General features: G+C 60.6%; 2 protein-coding genes across 7 annotated transcripts in view; both read right to left on the bottom strand.

The window, feature by feature from the left end:
- Positions 1-38: 38 nt before the first annotated feature.
- CACFD1 (calcium channel flower domain containing 1) lies at positions 39-10303 on the bottom strand. Its single transcript, XM_026514287.4, has 5 exons — positions 10109-10303; positions 6953-7025; positions 5454-5579; positions 2855-2962; positions 39-2366 (listed from the first exon to the last, which is right to left on the bottom strand). The coding sequence occupies exons 1-5, from the start codon at positions 10227-10229 to the stop codon at positions 2276-2278; spliced, it is 519 nt and encodes a 172-aa protein (XP_026370072.1). The 5' UTR covers positions 10230-10303; the 3' UTR covers positions 39-2275.
- Positions 10304-10695: 392 nt separating this feature from the next.
- ADAMTS13 (ADAM metallopeptidase with thrombospondin type 1 motif 13) overlaps positions 10696-23725 on the bottom strand; it is a 32287-nt gene continuing 19257 nt past the window's right edge. For 5 of the 6 annotated variants that reach the window (XM_044389701.3, XM_044389703.3, XM_044389702.3 and 2 more), the window contains 13 exons: positions 22179-22314; positions 21969-22098; positions 21021-21203; positions 19921-20104; positions 19183-19303; positions 18269-18398; positions 17971-18150; positions 15111-15315; positions 14176-14485; positions 13479-13625; positions 13047-13223; positions 11762-11937; positions 10696-11179 (listed from right to left, as the gene is read on the bottom strand). In XM_044389701.3, the coding sequence (XP_044245636.3) occupies positions 10994-11179; positions 11762-11937; positions 13047-13223; positions 13479-13625; positions 14176-14485; positions 15111-15315; positions 17971-18150; positions 18269-18398; positions 19183-19303; positions 19921-20104; positions 21021-21203; positions 21969-22098; positions 22179-22314 (2265 nt within the window). In that variant the 3' untranslated portion in view covers positions 10696-10993. The remainder of the gene's footprint in view (positions 11180-11761; positions 11938-13046; positions 13224-13478; positions 13626-14175; positions 14486-15110; positions 15316-17970; positions 18151-18268; positions 18399-19182; positions 19304-19920; positions 20105-21020; positions 21204-21968; positions 22099-22178; positions 22315-23725) is intronic. The other variant, XM_057313819.1, reaches the window with a different exon arrangement.

Here is a 23725-nt window from a genome sequence, read left to right as displayed (position 1 = left end):
GCACTGGCGGGAGAAGGGAACAGGCAGAGCGTGCGAGCGAGCGTACAAGCTACCGCCAGGCTTTATTGCTCAAAATGCAAGCTAAACACTGAGAGAAAACGAGGACCCCCAGGCAACAGAGTCCAGAGCCATGGAGGCGGGAGTGGGCCCTGGCGGCCCAGCCCCCTCTGCCACCTGGACAGATGTTCCTTGCAAGGCGGCACCCTGCACTGAGGGATGGGTCACTGCTCCAGGACTGCTTGGCCCTACTTGCCGGGAACCTTGGGCACGTGACGGTCCATCCTGGCCGGTGACTGAGGGGTTGGAGGACCCTCCCACCTCTGCGCCTGCCTCTAGAGCCCACCCAACACCCACCCAACTTCTGACAGGGTAGAGGTGCAACCTTCGTGGACACAGCCAGCCCCCCATCCTCCTGCAGGACACCCCCGCCAGCGAGGCCCCTGCAGCAGGGGCAGGTGGGCGGGGCAGAAGTGACCCCTGTGTCCCATTTCCTGGGTAAGAATGAGCCAAGAGGGACGGGCAGGGCCCTTGCTCCTCTTGGGAGGTAGACAGGTCTTACAGCACACGCAGAAGAGACAGACAGACACACACACACACACACAGTCCCGCCCGCCTGGAGAGGTCTAGAGCCCTTTGAACCCAGCACTTGCTTGAGAAAGGTGGTCCCAGAGGACCCCTGAAGGCACGTGTCCCACCAGGCTGGCCACGCTACAGTGCCCTGGGGCTCAGCCTGGTCAGGCTCTCTGGAAGGCCGCGGGGGGGCCACTGCTGACCAGGAGCCCTCTGACATGTCCCCAGGGCAGTAACTGCCCCTCCTGCTGTCGAACACTAACGAGGCCCCGAGAAGAGAATTCCCGCTGGGAAGCAAGGACCTGGACAGGCCCTAGGGCTGGTTCCCACAAAGCAGGGCGTGGGCTGAGCTCAGGGCTGTGAGCAGGCACAGCCAGGGTCCCGGGAGAAGGAAGAGCAGAGCTGGGCCCCAGAGGGAGCCTTTTCCACACCAGCCCGTCTCTGCCCAGTGCCGCCCAGCCTCGGCCAGGCCCCATCACACAGGCTTGGCAGCTGGGGGCCAGTCCAGTAAGCGGAGCCGTCAACGGGCTCAGGCGGACTTACGTGGGGGACACAGGAACGCTGGCATGGAGGGAGGCCAGGTGAGGCAGCGCACAGCCCAGGCAGGGCTGCCTCCTTGTGCCCTCTGCACAGGCCTCGCTCCCAGGTGGCCTGGGGACAGCTCACGGTGGTGGAGGCAACTCTGGCCTCTGCCCAGTTCTCAAAGGCAAGCAGCTCCCAAAGGCAGGGTCGGGGGCAGGCCGGCAGCAATACCGGTGGGTCGAGCTTAGCCCTACGAACTGGGCTTGGGCCCCTGCTAACATGGCAGGACCACATCAGAGAGGTGGACAAACAGCCCCATGGGAGAGGAGAGCCTGCCCTCCCCACTTCCTTAGCACCAGGGCCTTGGGGGTTGGGGGGAGAACCTGGGGGCCCAGGCCAGGACCATGAGACATACCCCGGAATGGCTTGTCCAAGCTTCCAGGGAACTAGGAAAGGGAGCACTCCCCAACCGTCCAGCCGCTGCCAAGGCTGCCGTTCTGGGTACTCGAGAAGCATCTCGGGAGTGCTGTGGGCTCCCACAGAGAACAGAAAGGCGGGGAGGGGTCTGGGCAGTGGTAGGAGACCATGGGCAGCAGGGCACCGCTCTGTCCCAAAGACAGGTGGACAGAGGGGGCCCAAGGGACTCAGCCTACAGGATACTTTACTGCCTGGAGAGCCAAGAGGAGGTTCACTCTGCCCAACGCCCGGGCCCTGGGTGACGTATCTCCCCCCTCAGCACAGGCCCAGCATCTCTGGGGGAAGCTCCTCCCCAGCCTTCAGCAGATCCCGGTAGCTCTGCTAGCAGTGGGAGTCTGGAAACACACACGGCAGCCTGTTTCCGGCTGAGCCAGGCCAGCTGCGAGGGGTGGGGCCAGGTGGGCTATCTGTGCATAGGTCCTGCAGGCTGTGCTCTGCTTCCAGCCCTGTGGCCTGGGTCACCACGGAGGCTGCCTGCTGTCACTGCAGATCTCCTTGCTGCTGGCCGAGGCCCAGGGCCAGGAGACACCAAGCTAGAGAAAGGAGAAGACAGAAGAGGACTCCAGGTGTAGGGACAGGTGTAGAGAGGCTGATGGGAGCCAGGCAAAGGCTCCTCTTCCAGGCTGTCCTTCAGGGTCAATGCTCCAGGCCTAATCCCTGCAGGATGTGCCCACACAGAACCAGCGGGGCGAGCAGGGAGCTCCCATCACAGCTCCCCCTCCAGGGTGTCCGTGAGTTTCTCCTCATCCACCTGCCGCTTCTGCTGCTGGATCCTAGCGTAGGAGATCGCGTCGCCCCTGGGGAGAGAGTGAGTCCACATCACAGAAGGGAAAGACCCCAGGCACACAGCTCTCCCAGCCACCACCAGACTCCTGGCCTATGACCAAGGCACGACCTGCAGGGACACCCTGCTGGGCTCTGGTTTCCCCAGAGACCCTGCTGCCAGGATGGCAGACACGTCCCATCTAAGAGTGGCACAGGCTGCCTGGGGTGCTGGGTAGAGAAGGATTCAGAGTTGCAGTCCGGGCTCTGACGGCAGAGGAAGAGGCTCTCCCGAGCCACAGACCAGCCATCCCCACTATTGGCTGTGGCGATATATGGCCAGGCCGCCAGAAGTCCATGAATCCTCCCGCTCTTGTCCCCTAGAGCTGAACACCCTAGACAACCTCTGTGCCTCAGTTTCCACAATGGGATAATAGGGGCCCCTCTCAGACCCTCCTTCCCAAGAGACTTCAGGAGGCAGGATGTCAAGATTCCTCCCGGGGGCTGGGAGAGGCGCACGCACTTTTTGCCCAGAGCGGAGAGTCCGTACAGCACCCCGGTGGCGAACGCGATGGCGTTGCCCAGCAGCGTGGTCAGGGTGAGGCTGATGATGATGGGAATGATGGCCATCCTAGGAGAGAGGCAGAGGTCAAGGGGGTACTCCTGCCCCACGGCTGCCTCACCGCTTCCAGGCCCCCTCCCCAGACACCAGGTCCAGGAAGGGTCCCTAGAAATCAGTCCAGACACAGGTTCACAGCCAGGCTTCAGAAAGTCCTTCGAATTGCATGCACTTGTCTGCGAAATTCTGTGTATTTTCTGGGGAGAGGACGTAAAGCCTTCGTCAGATCATTGACAGGGTCTGTGGTACACAAAGGGTGAAACAGCACTGGGATAGTCCACCCTCCCTGTTCATAAAACAGGCTGACCAGAAAATCTCATGTTACTCCACCCCTGGTGGTTTGGTGACTCGGAAAGTCCCTGAGCTCCTCCCGTGTTAAGGACACAGCCCGATGCCCAGAGCAGTAGCAGCACCAAGCACATGGTAGCTCTTCGTACTGCAGTAAAACTGGCCACATCTCACCAAGCAAAAACCGAAAGCTTCAACTGCACAAGGCATGGGGTTTTAGCTAGATTCCTGCTTGCCAGGTTCCCGGGGTGGTGGTGGGGGGAGCGGCCCCAGCTCCATCTGGTCCCGACCTCCGTCTGGCGCCACCTGGCGGCAGGTGTCCGCTCTGGCTTGAGCAGCCATGGGGCTGACTCTAGGTTCTGGCTGGGAACCCCAGCTGCTGGGGTTACCCAGGCCAGGAAGATACCACTCCTGGAGGACCGGCACCCTCTCCTGTCGCTTGCCTGGGCCAGGCTGTCTGCCCAGAGGCCTCACCGGCCCGCACGCACCCTGTGCACAGAGAAGGTAAGACTGGGCCACCAGCTGAGTTCCACCTGACTCTATTCAGGCAGGACAAGAGATCGTGAGGTTTTACTGTGCTCATAAAATTTCTAGGTCATAAAAGAATAATAGAAAAGACACACCCACAAAAAGACCATGGTGGGGGGAATCTTCGGTCAAAACAAAGGCAAACAGGCTGGAAAAATATTTGTGGGAAATAGAACAAAGCACTGAGAAATCTTCACTACGGGAAACATAGAACCTAGCATGTAAAACGTTAAGATGCCAACAGATAAAAAGTAAACTAGACCATTTCCAAAAAGAAAATGCAGTTAGCAAAAACGTCTGTAAAAACCTCTCAGCTCCTTGACAACGGACACAGATGTAAAACGGTGCGCGCACCGGGAGGGTGGGGAGGGGGCAAAACTCGGATCACCTCTTTGGAAAGCAAGGTAGTCACGTCCCGAAGCCATTATAGTGACCGTGATCGCTGACCTAGTAAGTCCACACCTGGAAATACATCCTAAGAAAAGCATCGCAGAGAAAGTTCTGGGGTTATCATGGTTTGATCTGCACCACGGTTTACAGGTTAAGAAAAGCAGGACGTACACGGTGGAATAAATATCCCCATCATTAAAAGTGACGTCATCAAGTCTCTGTGGTGCCTGAAAATGTTTATATCATGATACGAAGTGGAAAAAAGGCAGGATACAAATTTACTTAAAATGGTTCTAACCGTGTCAGAAACGCCACCCGAGAGCAGCAGAACAAAACTTACCAAAAAGCGCCAAGCACTGGGGCTTTACTATTTTCCAAATCATTTTTAATGAATATACGTTTCTGTTAGTGTTTTTAAATACATTTCTTAAAAATAAAGATCAAGGCAAAGGACATAATGACAGGCAGCACTCTGTGAGCCCGTACTCCTCTGTGGTGGAGACCCAGGGGGAAGTGTCTCCAGAACAGAACGAACTCGAGTCTGGTGCTGTCAAAACCCCTGGCCTCCACAAGGGGAAGAAACCTCTGGAATAAACATCTCCACTTTTATTTCTAAAGATAACCTAAATCCTAGTAACTATTGCTGTTGCTGCCAGAAGCTGCTGAGGGCTTCCTATGCACGAGCACTGTTCTAGAAGCTTCTGTGCATTAGACACATCCTGAAATGAGTTCAACCTCATGACTCAGGTGGACAGGGCTGCATACAGAACCTATTGTTAGAAGTGGCAAATCAAGGAAAGCATAGAGGAAGGTGACCGTTTCTGTCCTGCAGCCTGCCCTCATGTCAGGGCACCTGGATGGACCGCACTCCTGAAAGGCTGCCCACAGACATATCCTATGAACCTACCAGAATCTAGTGAACAACTCCCAAATGACGGGCCAACATTCCAGGCACGGCTCACTTTCCTCTATCACACAGCAGGCCGCGGGGCGCCCGCATCCCATGTCTGAAGTGTGGCGGACTGCGGCGGTGGGCTCACCCCCCATGTCTGAAGCGTGGCGGACTGTGGCGGTGGGCTCGCCCCCCAGCCGCGCCGTTGCTGGGTCCCACTGCACAGCAGCCATCGCCAGAGGGCTCTGCGCGAGGCTCTCCCAGCCTCATCCTTGCCGACAGTCCCCCCCGCGCTGACCACGACACATCGCCTACCCTTCGGGTCCGTGAGTCTGGGGAAACCATGTCAGGGGCCCTGGAGGGTTCAACGTCCGCGCGGTCCCAGCCTGCCCCGGGGCCCCTCACCCGCAGTAGAAGACGGCCTTCTGCCAGGAGCGCAGGCGGTCCACCTTCTCCGCCACGGTGTTCGCGAACTCAATGAACTGGCAGCAGAAGGGCGCCTCGCAGAGCAGCAGGATGAAGGCGTTCATGCTGGAGGGCAGAGAAAGAGGGCAGCAGGCTGACAGGCCTGAGGGGATGAGGGGGTCCCCAATGCCCAGCACCGGAATGCCACTCCTCTCACCCCCCACGTCTCCCTCTCAGGGCCTCTACTGAACCACTGCCCACACACCAGCCTCCCTAACCAAACTGAACACTCGGAGGAAGAATCTGGCCTTCCCTTTACCCCTCTGTCCTTGAAGGAGACAACACCCCCGCATCCCAGCACCCCTGTAAGCATGCAGCGAGCCCCTCCACACAGAGCCCTGAGCAGACAGCTGGCCGCCACTCAGCTCCTAGCATGATCACCCCTGTCCCCGAGGTGGCCATCAGCACTGGGAAAGCTGTCCCCAGCCGCAGGTCAGTCCGTCCACAGTCACTGAGGGCTGACCCTCGGCAAGCCCACACAGGGAGGAGGGAGCTTAGCAAGCCCTGTGGTGCAGTGTTCTCTCCCCCCCATCCCGCCTTCCTGCATTCCAGCTGGAGACAGCTGACCCGTGGGGACAGACTGAGGGGTCTGCTCCAGTCTCTGTGCTCTCCATGGCTGGGTCACAGTCACAGACACTGGGCCCTCATGACCTACCTTCGACAGAAACTCAAGTGGGTGCCCCAGGAGCCCACCTGAGCCCAGAGCAGGGACTCTGCACGAACCATACTCCTCCCCTCAGCTCTCCCCAGCCTCCCGTAGAGACCAGTCCTCCCACCCCTTCCACAGCCAGGCCAGCCCGTCTCCTGACTCTGCCCATTGAAGCATCGGCCCAGCGCCTCGACCACCCACGCTCCATACGACTCTGGGCCCCACCCCAGCAAGCCTCACCCCTGGCCTGAGTTCTCAGAGGGCAGGGCCCCTCTCCAGCCAGGCCCACAGGGCTTGGTGCACAGCCACCGCTCACGCGTGCTGGATGGCTCAGATGCGGCCGGAGCTGCACTGGCCAGCACTCACCCCTGCTTTCATTGCCCATGGGCTCGACCTACCCTGGCAGGAGGTGGTCGGGAATCCATCCAGGGCATTCTAACCACCTGAGCCGGCACCCGCTCTCATCTGCCCTGTCTGTGGCTTGCCCGCCTCTGAGCTGGAGCTCCTGATCCCAGCACCAGGCTCCAACCCAATCCTCGACCAGCCCTGATGGCCCCCCGAGCTCCCAGAGGCCAGGCCCATGGGAGCGGACATGGTGCCTGCACAGTCTGGCTCAGTGGACGGCCAGGACATATTTGTGACCCCGGCCCTAAACCCAATAAAGGCCTGGCCCTGCAGAGAATCAGGCAGACGGAACATGGCACATATGAAGGAGGTGAAGACCCGCACGGCGACCAGAAATCCACATGCCCCCGGCCCCACTGGGCAAGCCAGCCACGAGGCTACTCACATCATCCACACGCCAGCCGCGATGTTCAGAGGGTGGACGGTGATGCAGCTGAAGAGGCCGGAGATGGCGCAAGCTTGGGAACGAGACAGCAGCAGAAATTAGCAGGGAGAAAGGGACAGAGTCTGCCAGGAAGGACCTCCAGCAGACCCCTTCCAACACCCGACACTTGCTTCCCCCACAGCACCTCCAAGTCTCCCCGCTGCCATCTGAGACAAGTGAGACCAATGTAACCGCTCCCCGTCCTCGGGGAGGATGCAGGCTCAGAGACATGAAGTGGCTGGCTCCAGGCCCCACAGCAAGGGTGTGGCTGGCTGGCTTGGAGGGCGTCTCACCCTCTGTCCAATCCAGGGCTGGGAGGGCCTGCCTCTGAACCCCAGCTGTACCCGTACCCACCGCAAGGTACTGAGGATGAAAAGAAGGAAGAGTCTGGAGGGCGCAGGCCCACCATTCGCAGGGCTGGCCACATAAGAAACCCTCTGACGCGGAAATGTGGCTTGGATTTTGGTTGGGACAAGGACTGCCTCTCTCGGAACAGAAATCAGGACCAGGTAGACCTGGGTGACCATGCCAGCTGTGACCTGCACACCAGCTGAGGATGTTCTCGTCCCTTTTTTAGGCCTGTGTTCTCTCGTGCACACAGGCAAGTGCCCCAGCCCGGCCCACCCACCCCTTGAAATACCAGGCCCTGATGCCCGGGAGCACACCCCACAGGCAGGGTGTGCCATACCCGCCTCCACCCCTGCACACATCAGCTGCCTCTGGGCCCCGCTTCACCAGAACTCCAGGAGCCGGCCAGGCACTTCCGGGGCCCTGGCTCCCAGCCTGGCACCCAGCCCGGCACCTAGCCCAGGCCCTTGCTGGGGTGGGGCTGGAAGCTGGGCCCCGAGGCAGCAATTAGCAACCAGTTCATTAAATTTGCAGCAGCTCCTCCGCACCTGATCCCTGACTGGGCCTGGAATTCTCCTGTTGTTTTCCCTTGAAATCCTAGGCAGGCTGCAGGCGATGGAGGAGGAAACCAGAGGAAGTGAGCCCAAACTGCAGAGGGACTGCCCTCGTGTGTCCTCCTCCTAAAAGGACAGAGGCACATTCTGCCTACTAAAAAGGCGGAGCTCCCCTTGGACGTGGCACATAGGCTTTCAGGCAGCAAGGCCCCCCAGAGCCACAGCCATGAGCACCCACAACACAGTACTGCATCCTCCCGGCTCTCGGCTGTGCCTGGGCTCCCCGGACACCTGCGGCAGCCAGCATTTCGCGTCCAGCTCCGGCCCTCCCCCCACTGTCCTACCAAGAGCCACCCCTGGGGGAGAACCAGGTTTCCACCCAGACAGAAAGGCTCCAGTCAGGAGCCCGGTAACAATCAAGGCTGGAAGATGCCCCTGGAGTTTCCAATGGTCTTGCTAAGCTAGGGAGGCAACCTGTACAGTCCTCTTTCCTGCCAGGCTAAGGCCTCTACACGACTGCTGGGACCCTGAGTTAATGCTCTCTGAGGTCCCCACCGGCAAGGACAGCAACCCCACCCTGAACTGATCAGCCAGAAGCACAACCCTTATCTGAATTCCTGTTTCATCCCTGAGCCTTTTTTTTAAATTTTATTTTTAAGTAATGTCTACACCCAACATGGGGCTCGAACTCACAACCCCAAGATCAAGAGTCGCACATGCCACCAACTGCACCAGCCAGGTGCCCCCACCCCTAAAACTCCTGCGTGCTTCGAGCTCTACCCTGTGGTATGCTAGTTGATATTTGCATAACAATCCCCTCCCCCCTCCATCTTCAGATGAAACTGACATTTCAGGGTGATGCCGCAAGTTTCTCCTGGTGCTTCATCTGTAGCCCCAACACCATGAAGTCCTAGGGAGGCCCAGGTACCCCACTTTGAGAGACACAGAACTGTATGGGATACCAGGGTGAACCAGGGAGTCAGCAGGGCTGCTGAATCCAAGAATCCAAGAGAGTGGGAAGATGACGGCCCACAGGCCACCGTCAGAACCTTTGTCCCCTACTAACCATTGTCACTCGCTACAGGACCCCCACTCTGATCTGCAAGGAAAACAACTAACCAAACTTGAGAAGATCTTATCTAAGGCCTGACCTGGAGCCACCAGTCTCTCCTCCAGAGTCAAAATCATGCTTGTTCCACCAGCAGTGACAGGGACTCGGGGCCTTTCCCACTATCACCTCTGGATAAGGACGTGCCTTGCCTGAGCCGCACACCCCCACCCCTGCACTCCTGAAGGTCCTTCCAGCATCCACCCACCCCACAGGACTGTAGGGCTGGACGGGGACCCTGAAAAGTGTTCTTTCTGGCAGACTTGATCAGGATCTGCCCTGCCCCAGCCCTCTTTGCCAGGCGGGCACTCGTTCAAGTCTGGGAGAGGTGCCCTCTCCTCCAGCAATTCCCAAAGTGGACGGCCGCAGGCAGAGGAGAGGAGAACGGGCCATTCAAACACTAGACGCATATCCGCCTTAGGAAGACCTGCCATAGGATCTTTATTTTACTTCTGTAGCATGTCTGCCTTCCTGTTCATGTTCTTTTGGGGCTGTGTCAGGATGTGTGTCGGGGATGGCGCTGGGGGGTACGAGAAGCGGAGAGAAGAGGCGCTGAGGCAGAGTGGCCAGCAGAGGGAACGCGCTGGCCTCCGGATGGACAGTGAGGACCCAGATGAGAGGCCGCGTCCCCTCGGCTCACTGCCCGGCCCTCCCTCGGGGACTGCCTGTCCTCTGGCACCATCCGCCCCACGTATCAACAACCTTCGCCCAAAGGTTAGGATCGCTGTGGCCCCCACCCACGCCCAAGTCAACAGGTGAGGCTGCCTCTGGGCCGGGCTGAACCGGCGCCGGGCGAGCGGCACCTGGGATGTCTCGGAAAGCCCCCCGCCCCGGCGCAAAGGCCGCGCCGTGCTCGCGCTCGGACGCGGCGGGGGGCAGCGACGTGGCCTCGGGAGCTCACGTTCCCTCCCGGAACGTCCCCGGAGCCGCCCAGCGGCTCTGCCGGTAACCATAGCAACCGCCGGGCGTCGGTTCCGCGCCCGCCCCGCAAAGCCCCCCCCCCACCCACCCAGTCCCTCCCCGCGAGGGCGCGCCAGAGGGGGCGGGGCCGGATACGCATGCGCGGTGGGTGGCGGGGCCGGCCCTTCCACCGGGCCGGGTACTCACAGATGGCCCCCAGCACCCCCGACAGGCGACACAGCCAGCGGTACCACCACGTCATGCCCTCGTCCTGCGCGGGCGGCGCGGAACTGACGGCCGCCGCCGCCGCCCCGCCCGAGCCGCTCATGGTGCCGCCGTCTGGCGCAGCCCGCCGCCCTCACAAAAGGCTCCGGAGCCGGCCGCGTCGGCCCGGCGCGCTGCCTTGTGGGAGAGGCGGACGCTTATTAGCATAGGGGGCGGGGTCTCGCAGGGCGGTGGCGAGGGGCGCGGAGGGGCTCGCTCATTAGCATAGGGGCGGGGCGCGGTGGCCCTGGCACTCTGAGTGGCCAGATCCTCCCAGAGGGACTAGCACAGGGGCGGGGCTTCGCAGAGAATTAACAGGTGCGCCAGGGGGCGGGGGGGGGCCCATTCTTGAATCTACAGTCCCTCGCCCCTCCTCCCTGGGTAGCAAAAAGGAAGACCGCTAAGGGGTGGCGTGGGGCTTGCTCAGGTCAGGAATGGGTCTGGAGCCCGACCGCTGCAGGGGAATCCCGACAATGCCGTGGGGTGGGCTTTCAAGCCAGATTGGACAGGTTATGTGAAGAAAACGCTACTCAGAGTGCACATTCCGTTTATTGGTACAGAGAGGCGGGAGACTGCCTTTCCAGAGGGTCCAGTCCCTGCTTGCCACCGCCTAGCCTTCTGCATGTTGGAGGAGGCCCTAAAATAGATACTTAAGATTGGAGGGATCCAAATTGGAAAGCACTCAGAGACCAGAGTCAACCCCCTGGGGCTCGACGGGCACCTAACAGGTGCTCATAAATGTCAGCCCCCTTCCTTTCTCTTCCAGGATCTGAAGGAGGCATCCCACTGTGCCCACAGGTCCCTGGAGGTATGTGCTTGCAGAGGAAGCTAGGGCACGGCCCAGCCCGGCTCCTGCACTCTAGATTGGAGGGTCCAGTACTGGCCCCGCAGGCTGGCATGCGCCTCCAGGAAGCCCTGGCTAAACTCCATCTCAGCCTGGCTTCCCTCTGACTCCCAGTAGAGTGCCTGCTGCCCACGGAATGTCATCGTCTTCAGGCTGTGGATGTCCCGGATCTGAGGGGAAAGGGGCAGCCCCAAATGGTAACTAGCCAGCATTCATGGAGCCTTTAATATACAAGCATCATACACTCAGTCTTCACACATTCAGTCTTCACACAACAGCCCGATCAGGAAGACACTACTATTCTACCCAGGAAACCGAGGTTCAGAGAAGTTGTCCTACTTCCTCAAGGACACACAGCCAGAGTGCCAGAGCTGGGATTCCAGAAGCCAGGCTGCCTCCAGTGGGGGAGCTGACACCTTGCAGAGGACAGCTCTCCCAGAACACATGAACCTCGTGGGGGGAGGGATTGGCCCACTCTTCTGGAAAAGTTATATCAGGGTCTAAAATTATGCTTCAGTCTTGGGTCTACATCAGAAAAGTTCTTTTCTATTTCACTCTTGTGTAGAGCTCAATAAACATTTGTTGATAAGTGGAGGAAATTCATCTCTCCCATTCTTTCACTAATGATTTTGAGGTTTTTGAGCAAACTCAGGGGATCCTCTAGTATGGTACCCCCGGTTTCCATCCCCGGGGACAGCTGTCTAGAATCAGCAAAAGTCAGCCCATTCCTGTCCCCATCCTGGTGGCCTTACTGAGATGTAGCTGGCACCAGTTCCCGTGCCCATGTCAGTGGCCAGGGCATGGATGGCAATCCGGGCCTGTGGGGCCACGTTAATGAAGATGCGGCAGCCCCCCGAGTTGCTCCCATTAGGACTCATCGAGGGGCTCACGATTTCACCCCAGGGTCCAAAGAGCTGCATGTCACAGTCTGCAGAGAAGAGCAAGAGGATGGATTGGGTGTGGACCACCTCAGGTCCTAGGAGCCCCTGAAAAGACCACTAATGCCAGAGGCCAGGGCACCTCACAGCTGGGGAGCAGTGAGGGGGGGCAATACGATGTTGTGGTCGAGGTCAGGTCTCCCACACAGAAGCCGCCACAGAACCCCACCTCTACCACTCTCTACCATTGTGACCCTAGGCGAAGGCTTTCAGTGCTCTGCGCTCCAGCCCCCCCCACCCCCTGCTGTAGAGTGAAGGTAACAAGGGCACATGCTGGGACAGCGGCTTTTAGGAGGACTCAAAGAAGTCACATGTGCAAAAGTGCTTAACACTGAACCTGTCACAAAGGCCACTGCCATTATTAGGAGCCCACTTGAGTCCTGCCTGCGTGCACCCCGAGGTCCCCAGGGAGGCAAGAGTCCATGTGCATGAGGCCAGGAAGTGAGGAGCTGTGAGAAGGGGCGGCCAGCCCCTTGGGCACTCAATGCCTGTGCTCTCAGTGAGGGCACTGAGAGATGTGGGGACGGTGTCACATCTCTGTAGAGGCAAAGCCAGGGGGATCCCAAAAACCTCTGGAACTGGCTAGGGAAGCCATGTTTAGCCAGATTGGGCTGTTGGGAGAGGGCAAGTCCCAGAGGCCTCCAGAGGGCTACTGGAGGACACCAGGGGGCTGTGGGATGCCATCCCCTCCATGAGGTGTGTGTGTGCACACATGCACAAGTATGTGTGCACACACCAGCTTTGTGCGGGCTGAGCCAAGAGGACGGTGCACTGGAACAGGGCAGGGGGCGAGGGGAAGCTGCGCACAGAGGAACCTGAAGGGTCTTGAAGAACATGAGGGCCAAGGCGGGGGCCATGGTGGCGGTCTGAGTGACAGGGTAAGGATGTCAGAGTCCCATGTCCACCCATGTCACTGCCAGGCCCCGGCGAGGAAGGGCCGCAGCACACGTGCTGGGACCTCATCCTGGGGTCGGGGAGCTGGGGGGGCCCTCCTCCTTCTCCGTCGGTGCCCTCTCTGCCCAGCCAGCCGCCCCATGGGCAGCAGTGCCCACCCTGACACCCTGCAGGGATGGGGGGAGGCTCTGGCGCCCCGCCATACCTCTGTGGGGGGTGCCCGGGGCAGGCTGGCTCCCATACCGCAGCACAAGCCCGCCTTCAGGCTGCACGCGGCGTTGCCTCACCACCAGCGTGTTGGCTTTGGAGCTGAAAGTCATGCCGGTCAGCTTCCCGCACGTCTTCCTCCATGTGAGCCTGTCCCAAAGCAGCAACATGTCCCCTAGGAAGCGGCAGTGCGGTGAGGGCCGGCCGCACAGTGGGCCTGGGGCAGACCGAGCCGCGGGCGGGGGCGGGGGCGGGGGCGGGTCCCTCCCACGACCCGGCTATGTGACTCTAAGTCGCGGGACAGCCACGAGGATTCCAGGTGCGGCTGCATGTGGCACGTCCTGCCGGGAGCGGGGCAGGCCGGGGTCATGCTCCCTGGTGCCGGGCGGCCTGACGCCAGCAGCAGTTGTGCACACGGCCCCAGACGTACCAGCACTGCAGCTGAGGGAGCTCTCGAGGACGTGCAGGGTCACCACCTCACCCAGGGGCCGCCCAATGGCCACCGCACAGTCGGCCTGCCCTGGGCCTCGCATGTCAATGGTTCCTGTCGGCTCAAGGTGCTGCTGGCCACAGGTGCCTGGAAAGACGGCAGGAGCATGGGTTAACAGGGCTTCTGGGCGGGGCACCCCCCCCCCCCCGCAGGGCAGGGCCGGGGGTTTCCGTGTTAGGGGGAAGCCTGGCAGGTGGGGTGGCTGGCATCCTCCTAGGCCCCACCAGAAGCATGCTTAGGTCAGGGGAGGGAGCCACATGGGTCCCAGTGTCTCCATCCAGGGCCCAGAGCCGCTTCCAGATGTGCCGGTGAGAGGGAGGCAGTGTAGACAGCAGGGCATGGCTTTGAGTCCCACAGAGGGTCTGACTCTGTGAAACCTCAGGTCCCTTTCCCTTGATGATAATAAAAGAGAGCTTGCCCTCTGGCAGCGGAACCAAAGTGGAAGAAGAGTGCCAGCCCAGAGTGCCACCTCCCCAGCCCATCCCTTCAGCCCAGCCGCCCACATCCCAGGGATCCAAGGGATCCCACAGAGAGGGTCCCCACAGGGAGCTGGTCCCAGCTCTCCCAATGGAGGTGCCTTTGCGAGCCCCTCCTGCAGCCAGCCAGCCGCCCAGACAGAAAAGCTGAAGAACATAACTGGACTCAGCTGGGCTTTCCTGGGGCCCAGGCAGAAGCCCCTGAACCAGGGGAGCTGGGGTGAGGAGGTGGGCCCGGGGCTGAGGCCATTCCGGAGAAGCACCGGCAGCAGCCTCGTCTGGAGCAGTGGCTTCCTCGCGGGGCGCCGGACTGGGAGTCCCCTGCCCGACACAGGGCCCGGCCCAGCAGCCCCGCACCGTGGCTGGCTTGGGCAAGTGCTGGCAGAAGCCAGCTGGCACAGGTGCCTGGGCCTGGGGTCCAAGGCAGGCGTAATGCCGGCGCTGGATGCCATCTCCGCAGGAGACAGAGCACTGCCAGGAAAGAGGAGAGGGAGCTGAGGCTGACCTTGCCAGAGGGCATCGCGGGCAGCGGTGACCACTGGCCATGAATGATCTCATCTAATCTTTGCGCAGCCCAGGAGGCGAGCACATCTCCATTCCACAGATGAGGAAACTGAGGCTCAGCAGCTGGCACCCACCCTGCCCTCCTGCCCCGCATTGCCCTCCTCCGAGCTCCTGTCTCTACCCGACCCAGATGCCCAGAGTCCTCCAATCCATGGCGGTGGCGGCTGTCTGCCTTGCCTCTTCTCCCCCCAACACCATGAGCCAGTGCCTCCAGCAGGAGACCTAACCCCATTTACCTTTGTCTTTCTAGTACCTGGCGAGGTATACTGGGCATGGGACGGCCCCAGAAAGGCAAAGGTGTGGGATGGAGTTACCTTCCCCTTCATGTCCTGGTGTCTCCAGACCTTGGCCTAGACCTGCCCCTTGGGTCTCGAGGCCCTGCCGTGTCTTCCAGCTCTAGATACCCTGACTACCTCCTCCCACCCCACTCTCCCCCTCCTTTCAGGGGATCACAATGACTCAAGGCCCCCAGGGTCCCCGTGCATGAGGACCCTCAGTGGACACATGCCCCCACCCCCGGCCCAGCGCTTACCTGCATCCAGGCGCTGACATGCCAGCGGTGGGTGCATTCGGCGATGATGCAGGGGATGCTGGCCTGAGGCCGTACCAGAGCCGCACAGGCCGCCCCATCCACCTCCGTGTCCTGGCCTTGGCTGAGCCGCACACAGGCCACGGAGCGTGTGGCGGTACCAAGGCCACAGCTGGCAGAGCATGGGCCAAGGGACACGATTTTCCACCTGCAAGAAGTAAAGGTCCAGAGTGCGGCCCTGAGCCCAGGGAGGGTGAGCCCTTCCCGTCGACAGCTCACCGTTCCTCTGTTATCCAAGTAACCGGGATGCAGGAAAAGAGGCTCCAGGAGAAGGCACAACAAATCTCAACATCGGTCAACGCTGCCTGTGTTAACTTGTAATTGTTCAACAAATGATAACAGCTGACGTTTCAGAGCTGGGACCGAACCCAGGGAGCCCTAATCGTGACACTGTGCCGCCTCCTGGCTGGGTGATGACTTCAGTGGGCCTGGCGCTGTTCTAGACACTAGGGAGATGGACTGAACCAGACCAAGACCCCCACGCCGCCCTTCAGAGCACATATGCTCCTCCACCGTGGTACCACTGACCTTTGGGGCCGGCGGTTCTGTTGTGGGGGCATCTGTGCTGTGCAGGACATTCAGAGGCACCCCTGGCCTCCACCCACTCACCAGAGGCCACTAGCAATCCCCCTTCCCTAGTAGTGACATTGAAAATGTCTCCAGACGTTGCCACATGTGCCATGGGAGGCAGAATCGCCCCTGGTGGAGAAGACACTCGGCTCAAAGGAAGGGGCAGACAGCAGAGAAAGAAATGCTGGGTGGTACAGTAAGACAGAGCCGAGAGCCGTGGCGTGGCAGAGTGTGCCCTTCGGGAGCGGTGCTCGGGGAGGACTCCCCACTTCGCTGTTGCAGTGCTCTGAGCAGAGCCTGGACGAAAGGATATGCAGAGAAGACACGTTCACGCAGGGGGAAGGTAGGCTCAGAAGCCCGGAGGCAGGAACATCAAGGAGGATGCGGCTACGGTGACATCCGCGGAGTAGCCCGAGCCCATGCATGTGTCACATTCCCATATAAGTCCCAGATAAATTCCCGTATAAATGAAAGTGCCGCACAGTCAAGGGGCTTCAGCACAAGCAAAGAAGCCAAGAGACACCTGCGGGTGGTAAATGGACCATAAAGCTACAGTATTTAAAACAATCTGATACAGAGACGGGGATGGGCAGGGGATTACAAACACCAGAACCTGATAGAAAGCACTGACACAGATCCCCCAACATACACAAGGATCTAGGACATGATAAAGGAACCGTCTGGGGGAAATTCGGTTAATGATTTGGAGAAATAAAGGATGCTCCCTACTTCGCAACACACCCCAAATAAATCACAGATGAGCTAAGGCTTTTAATTTAAATGAATTCTTATCTGTAACGGTGTATTTCTCTAAAGCCAATGAGACCGACCTGAAGGAAAGTGGGCAACAGAGCACATCTATTAAATCTGGTGGTGGCACATGACTGTTCCCTTCCTCTCCGGATGATACAGAAAAGCATTGCACTGGTGAAAGTGCACGCCCCCAAAGCAGTAGCTATGAGAGCACCGTGAATAAGGCGGGTGATTGTCCCTGCTCTTCCCCACCCCCCGGCAGGCTCCGACCCTGCCTCTGGACCTGGCTGGCTTGAGCTATTCGGTCCCACGCCCCAGCTGGGACCACCCTCGGGCTCCACTTAAATGCTGCCTTCTCCCTGCGACGCTCTCCAGCCCTCCCCATGCCCACACCCCGGTGAGAACGGGCAGGGACGCCTGCAGTTTGTTGGAACGCCACCTCTGACTCCTAGTGTAGCCTGCCAGGGAGTCCTGCTTCCCGAGGACTGTCTCCCAGGCCAGAGCCGCCCTATACGCCCCGCGGCGATCAGCCTGGTGTCTGCACACTCCAGGACCTCGGGCTAATTCCTCAACACCTCAGGGCTGCTGACCTGGGCGGGCAGGGCTCTGGGCTGCAGGCCTCCTGCTGCTCTGGGCGAGGCAGCCCCTGGCACCGGGCATCTGGCAGGATCCCCTCATCCTCGTCCTGCTCGTGGGCCCGTGCACAATACAGCATCCCCTGCACAAACCCTCGCCCGCAGCTCGCGCGGCACGCTGTCAGCTCGTACCGCCACCCGGGGCAGACTGGAGTCAGTGGGGGGACACCTAGGGGAGCGGGGCCCCCCCTCATTTCCCCAGACTGGGAAGGGCCTGGAGAGGTCCTTCCTCTGAGGGTCACTCTTACATCTCCACCGACAGGCTGGGCACAGTGGACAGTACATTCCAAAGAGCCCATTTTACAGACAGAAAGCTGAGGGCAAACTGATGTGTTCAAAGGGCAGGTGGGGGAGAGGCAGGGCACCCCAGAGGGCCTGCGAAGATGTCTGTCGCTAATAGGAATGCCAGCCCCCGACTGGGCCTGGCTGGCACTCCCTATCTTCCTTCCCACTGTGTTTGCCATGTCACACCAGTACCACCGTCAAACCGTGTCTCCAGGTCTGTGTCACTTCTCTTCCACCTTCCCTCTGTCCCTGGCGTGGGCCGGGGTGCCCGTCTGTCCTGCTCACTGCTGTGTCCCTACTGTCAGAACGGCCGCTGGGCATGGCAGGTGCTCAGTGAAGAGCAAGTGATGACAAATGAACCACCAGCCACATGTGCCCACAGCATCCCAGATCCCCTGTGATGCGACTCACATGCTTTAAAGCCACCACAGCCTTCTAGGACACCAATGGACCCACGCCTGCAGGTGAGGGCACCGAGCGTCAGGAGCTTACAGGGAGGTGATGAGGCCACCTCCAAGGATGCATGCCTAGGACCACTGTCTCCCTGGGAAGGGCCCCACCTGGCTGGGCAGGGCTCCGGACTGCAGTCCTCAACGGGGTGGGGCCTGGGCACCTGCCAGCACTCAGAGTGAGGCAGGGGGACACGGCGGCCGTGGTCCAGCCTCACGCAGCGAACGGCCAGTGGCACCTGTCCCCCTCCGCAGGTCACTGGGCACGGTGCCAAGGCTCGGGTCTCCCACCTGCAGTAAGAAGGCCAGCGCTCCATTGGAGGCTACACCCCCGGGTGAGACTCCTTCCTCCCAAAGGGACCCAGGCTGCTGCCCCCACCCCCCCTGCATAGTCTCCACCCTCACTCACCAAGCCGGGCAAGGGGCAGCCTGGCAGGCCTCCTGCCGGCTCCCAGGCTTGCTTTCCAGGTCACATAGCTCTTCCCGGACAGAGGTCCCCAGGGCAGAGTCCATGCACGCAAAGCGCAGCTCCATCAGGCCTGCAGGGAGGAAGCAGAGACCCCGAGCCCCAAGAGGAGGGTTCGACAAGAACTACGGGTGCCCAGCTCTCTGGAGAGCTCCAGCAGATAAGGCCCACCTGGGTTCGAGTCTTGACTCTGCCACTTACCAGCTGTGTGACCTTGGACAAGTGACTTAACCTCTCTGAGCCTCAGATTTTTCACCTGATGGTGCCTCACTTGCGGGGATGTTTATATAGACTCTTAAAGCAGAGCTACAGAGTGCCTGGCCCCTAGCAGGTACCCAAGCAGTAGCCGCTGTTGTTTATCGTTACTTTATGAGAATTGCTCTTTGACAACCTCTTACTGTGTTTATAACGAAGATGTTATTAGTGTCCGTTTCCTTGAACCTCTCCTTTAGGACTATCCTCAGAAGAACAATCTCTGGCCTTGATTCTAAAACATGCACAAGTTTCACTGAGCAAGTGCTGAGGGTCGTAGCTTAAGAACCGCACGTATTTTAAATTTTGCTCCTCTGGTTCGGCTGCCAGGAAGCTCAGAGCTGTTTGGGGCCCTTCTCTCGCCGCTTTTCTAGACCTTAAGAAATATACTTGCGTGCCAATATTGCCCAGTTTTATCGTCTTTCCTGTCTTTCAGCCAAGCAACGAAGACATTCGCATGGCTTTCCGTACTTCGCCCCAACCTCCTTATAGATGATGTCATGTTCTGACCTAGCCTGGATTCTCTGCACGCCAATTCAAATGCTTTTTAGAACCAGGCAAAATGTAGGCAGGTAAGAGTTAGCGAATGAGCCCTGGGGCCTCACCTCGACCACAGGAGGCAGAGCACGGCCCCGCCAGGGGCGTCCACACGTGTGCGGCGTGAGCCCCCAGCCTGGCACTGCCCGGCGGGGATGTGGCCTCCTCCTCCAGAGACCGGGGGTCTGGCTGCAGGGAACAAGGACAAGCTGGTGGGTCTGGGCCTCCCCCTTCTGGATCCCTGAGCACCTGGTCCTCCACCCCATCCCTCCCAATCACTTCAGGACAGAGCAGAGTGGTCACCATCACCCCAAAGGCGGCCCCTCCCTGCTGCTCCTTTCTGGGGAGACTCGCTCCTGGCTGCCGGAGGATGCCCTCACCACACCACCCGCCCTGGCCTCTGTACCAGCATGCGCGGTCACCGTGGGGCAGGACTGAGGCTGGGGCTCAGGAGCCAGACTGGCAGGCACACTTGGCCCTGCAATCCCCACCTGCCTCGAGGACCCAGGCTTGGCCAGTACCCTTGTCTGCAAGCGACGCCCCCCAGCCAGAGCCCCAGGCAACAGGCGGGAGCGTAGCAGCGCTGTTTTGTGTAGCAGAGAACTGGCAGCATTCTAACGGGGCCTGGGGCCTGGGCCGGCCTGCCAGTGGGGGCAGGGAGCGGCCCTGAGCTTTCTCCCCAGCCTCATCCTCTGACCAGGGGGTCCAGTACACAGCGGCACTGCGGAAGAGCACCCATGCTCCCCATTCTCCTGGTCAGATAAGCCCCCAATAGCCCGGGGTACCCTTGTGCTCAGGACACTCACGTGGCCCGGTCCTGAAGGACAGGCCATGGCCACACAGGGCTCGAGGGCAGGCAGCTTCTCATCTGTAGAGCAGGGCCCAGTCGTGGCCAGGGCCTCCGGGCCCTCTGCCCCGCGCACACATGTCCTATTCCGCAAAGCCGGGTCTGCTCCACACGCTGACGAGCATGCGTCTGACCCCTCCCGCCTGCGGACAGGACAGACAGCAGGCCCTGCCTCTCACTGGGCTGTAGGTACAGCCCAGCTCCCGGGGCAGGGAGGCGGTGAACCCGCGCCCCAGTATCCAAGATAAGCCCCACAAAGAAGCAAAACCCCAAGGCCTCTCCCGAAACCGCTGGGTGAGCTGCTGCCGGCACTGCACTAGGCAGCCCGGGTGCCGGGACAGGGGCCCTGACCCGCCTGCCTTCCGGGGAGGAAGGTGGGCCTCCGTCCAGAGAGTAACATCACTCCTTGCACCCTAGCAGGTGCCGAGAAACGGAGTCGGGTCACCCAGGTCAGGGATGGCAACTGCATTTCACGGGCGTGCCAATCCTGACAGGGGGTGCCTGCCGGCCGAGCTGAGGCAAGAGGGGTCCCAAGGCAGGAGCGGGCCTCCGTGGGAGAGGGCGGTGATTCCCAGGTCTGCCATGGACAGGAGAGGGGCAAAGGAGCCCGAGCCACGGGTGCGCCACCAGCGATGGAGGCCAAGCCCCTCCTCACTGGACAAGCAACAAAGCTGGGGCCCAGAGAGGGAAGGGACTTGACCTGGACACCCAGCCAGTTAGCAGCAAACCGGAAGAAACCGCTGTCAGCTCAGACACTGAAGGGATGAGAGGCACCGTGGAGATGGCAATGGTAATGACCAAGGGACACTTATGGCTTTAGTGTGGCTTCACTTGGTCCTCACAGCCCCTCCGTGAACAGGGACTGGGGGTTCAGAGAGAGAAATGGCCGGCCCAGGGTCTCTTGGGTAGTAATTCTGAAGCTGGCCACTTCGGGATGGTGGGGCCCAGCCAGAGTCCTTGGGCAGAGGGGACACTGAGAAAGGGTAGGGCTCAGTATGGGGACAAGCCCTGCCAGGGAGCCCCTCCCCGCCCCCGCCCCCCCCCCCCCCCCGCACTCACCTCTCCGGGCAAGGCTGGGAGTTGCAAGCTTCCACCACCGTCGGCTGTGGGGCCAGCGCTCTGCACCGGTCAGGGGGCAAGGTCCTCAGGACGCTGCCCTGGGCCTCCACGCAACGCACCACCCTCTCCCGCAGGCCTCCCCCGCAGGACGCACTGCACGCACCGAAGTCTCCGGCTGCCCAGCTGAGGAGGAGAGGAAGAGAGCGCTGGGGCCCCGTCCCCCCGAGGACTGGCTCAGGAGAAGCAGTGAGAGACAGGCAGATCTGTCCAGCTGACTGGCTTCCCCGCTCTGGGCCGGGCCCCATGTCCCTGCAGGTGCCTGGACACCGCACAGGGACAGCCCGCTCAGCGCAGTGGCCCTCCGGGTGTCCCCAAGCTGCACCTGAGCCCGAGGACCCCGTATAAAAGTGCTGGTGAGCGGCGCCTAGCAGGCTCAGTGGGTTGAGCATCCGACTCTCAATCTCAGCTCGGGCTTTGATCTGAGGGTTACGAGTCCAAGCCCCATGTTGGGGTCCATACTCCGTGTGGAGCCTACAATCCATCAATCATTCCATTTTAAAATGTGCTGGAGGATACCTGTGCCAGCCCTGCAACCAACAGGGAAGCCTCGTCCTTAACGCTGGGTTCCTGCCAAGTGCACAGGCCACTACCTCCCATTATCACCTCTCTGACCCTCACCACAACCCTCCCGGGGAGGGCGGTCACCTCCACCCTGCAGCGAGCTCGAAGCGGACAGGTGCTGCCCTCAGACGAGGTGCAGCGGGTATGTCACCCGTGAGTGACACTGTGCCCGAGTTTCAGTGTCCTCACCTGCAAAACGGGGGGCACTGATAGAACCCACCTCCCAGGGCAGTGCCCACGCCTAGAAGCGGCCTCATTGATCTCATGCCCGTGGGCCCCGTAGCCAGTGAGACCCCGTGGCCGTGGCTGAGTACAGGCAGCACTCACTGTGGGGGGCAGGGCTGGGGGGCGCAGGACTCTGGCCACGCTGCCGGCTGCTGGCTCCCTTCGCACCGGGCAGCCTCCACCCACTCGTTCCTGGCCTGGTCTAGACAGCTGTAGGTCACCCAGCGCAGCCCTGGGAGGGAAGACAGAGGCTAGGCCACCTCCCTGCAGCAGACAGACTGTGCTTCAGGCGAGCCCTGTCCCAGGCCTCACCTGCCCCACAGCTCACCGAGCAGGACCCCCGCACAGCGGCCCATGCCCAGGCCTGCGGCTGCTGAGGCTGAAAGTAGGTGAAGGTGATGTCTGGGCGCGCGAGGTCACCATACTCCTCCCCATAACGCCTGTAAACCTGCAGGGGACAGACAAAGAGCTCAGGGCCTTGTCCACTGGGCTCCCTCAGGGAGCTTGGCCGGTCACTGGGCTCTGTGCGCAAGGCCAGCCCCAGAACAGGGCCAGGTGGGAGGGCAGAGCCCCGGAGGCCCCCAAGGTTCCAGCACCTGCCCCCACAAGGCCTCATCTGGCCACATGGCAACATCGTCTGTTATAATGGGGATTCTCCGACCCCGCCTGGCAGGTCCTATTCAGTGGCTCTCGGAGGGGCCCAGGAATCTGTATTTTTATTCACACTGCAAAGGATGCAGACAGAGCCGCTTGGCTGCCGGCATCTGGGAACGTTCCTAGGGGTGGGGAGGTGGGTGGCCTGGGCTGCACGGGGAGTCAGGGAAGGAGTAAACTGTTCACCAGGGTCTCCCTCTAGCCTGGGTGGACTCTGTGCGAGTCCCTGCTGTCTCTCCCAACTGTGGGGGCAGAGGCGGGAGCTGGGCTGCTAGACCAAAGTCAAGGGCCACCAAGACTCAGACCCCTCCCCAAGAGTCTCGGGGCTATTTCAACATATGCTACTATCCATCCACCCCTCCCAGCGCCTTCCTCCACAAAGCACGCGTGGGGACACGTGCAGAGCAGCTCGCACACGGAGGACGCGCCCAAAGCCTCTGTCTCCAAGAAACAGTGAGAGCTAACAGCCACCCAGAGCTTCCCCCGTACCAGCGACTGCTCCCAGCGCTGCCCGGCACGTGCATCCCATGACCCTCGGAGGCAGGGCTGCAGCCTCATGCCCGTTCTACAGGGGAGACTGAGGTCCGGGCCGGGGGCAGAGTCAGGATGAGAACCTAGCATGCTCTGCAGGGGACAGCGAGGCTTGGGAGAACATTCGGCTTCCAGGTTGGGCCCTCATGGCACCCATCCCTTTACCCCAGGACTTCTGGGGGAGCCTCACTTTCCCACCATTAGGATGGAGCATCCCAGCCTCTGGTCCTTTCAAGACCCAAGCCAGCAAAAGCACTTTCGTCACGACAGCCGCCTCTCAGAGCACGCACGTGTGGGGCGCCAGACACCCTGCCGCGTGCTTAATGTACCTTATCTTCAAAAAATGAATTTTCGCAGTAACTTCCTAATGTAGGTATGCTTAGCCCCATTTTGCAGATGGGGAAACTGAGGCTCAGAAAAGATAAACTCCTTGCCCAAGTTCTTGCCGAACCAGGATTCAAAATCCAGTCCACCTGCGTCCCTGGGCCCCAGCCCTTGACCTCTGGGTCCCCGCTTCCAGTTGCTGGGCTGCCACGGCTCCGGGAAGAACGCCCCCACACTGGGTCTCTAATCTGGCCATCCCACCGTCTCGCTCCCCACACCCTCCTTCAGCGAGGCCTGACACAAGCCCGATCCCCACTGCACCCTACAAGAGCCCCCTCAGCAGCCTCCAA

The sequence above is a fragment of the Ursus arctos genome, unplaced genomic scaffold, assembly GCF_023065955.2.
Source record: "Ursus arctos isolate Adak ecotype North America unplaced genomic scaffold, UrsArc2.0 scaffold_18, whole genome shotgun sequence".
Taxonomy (NCBI): domain Eukaryota; kingdom Metazoa; phylum Chordata; class Mammalia; order Carnivora; family Ursidae; genus Ursus; species Ursus arctos.
This window is presented reverse-complemented; position numbering and strand designations above follow the sequence as displayed.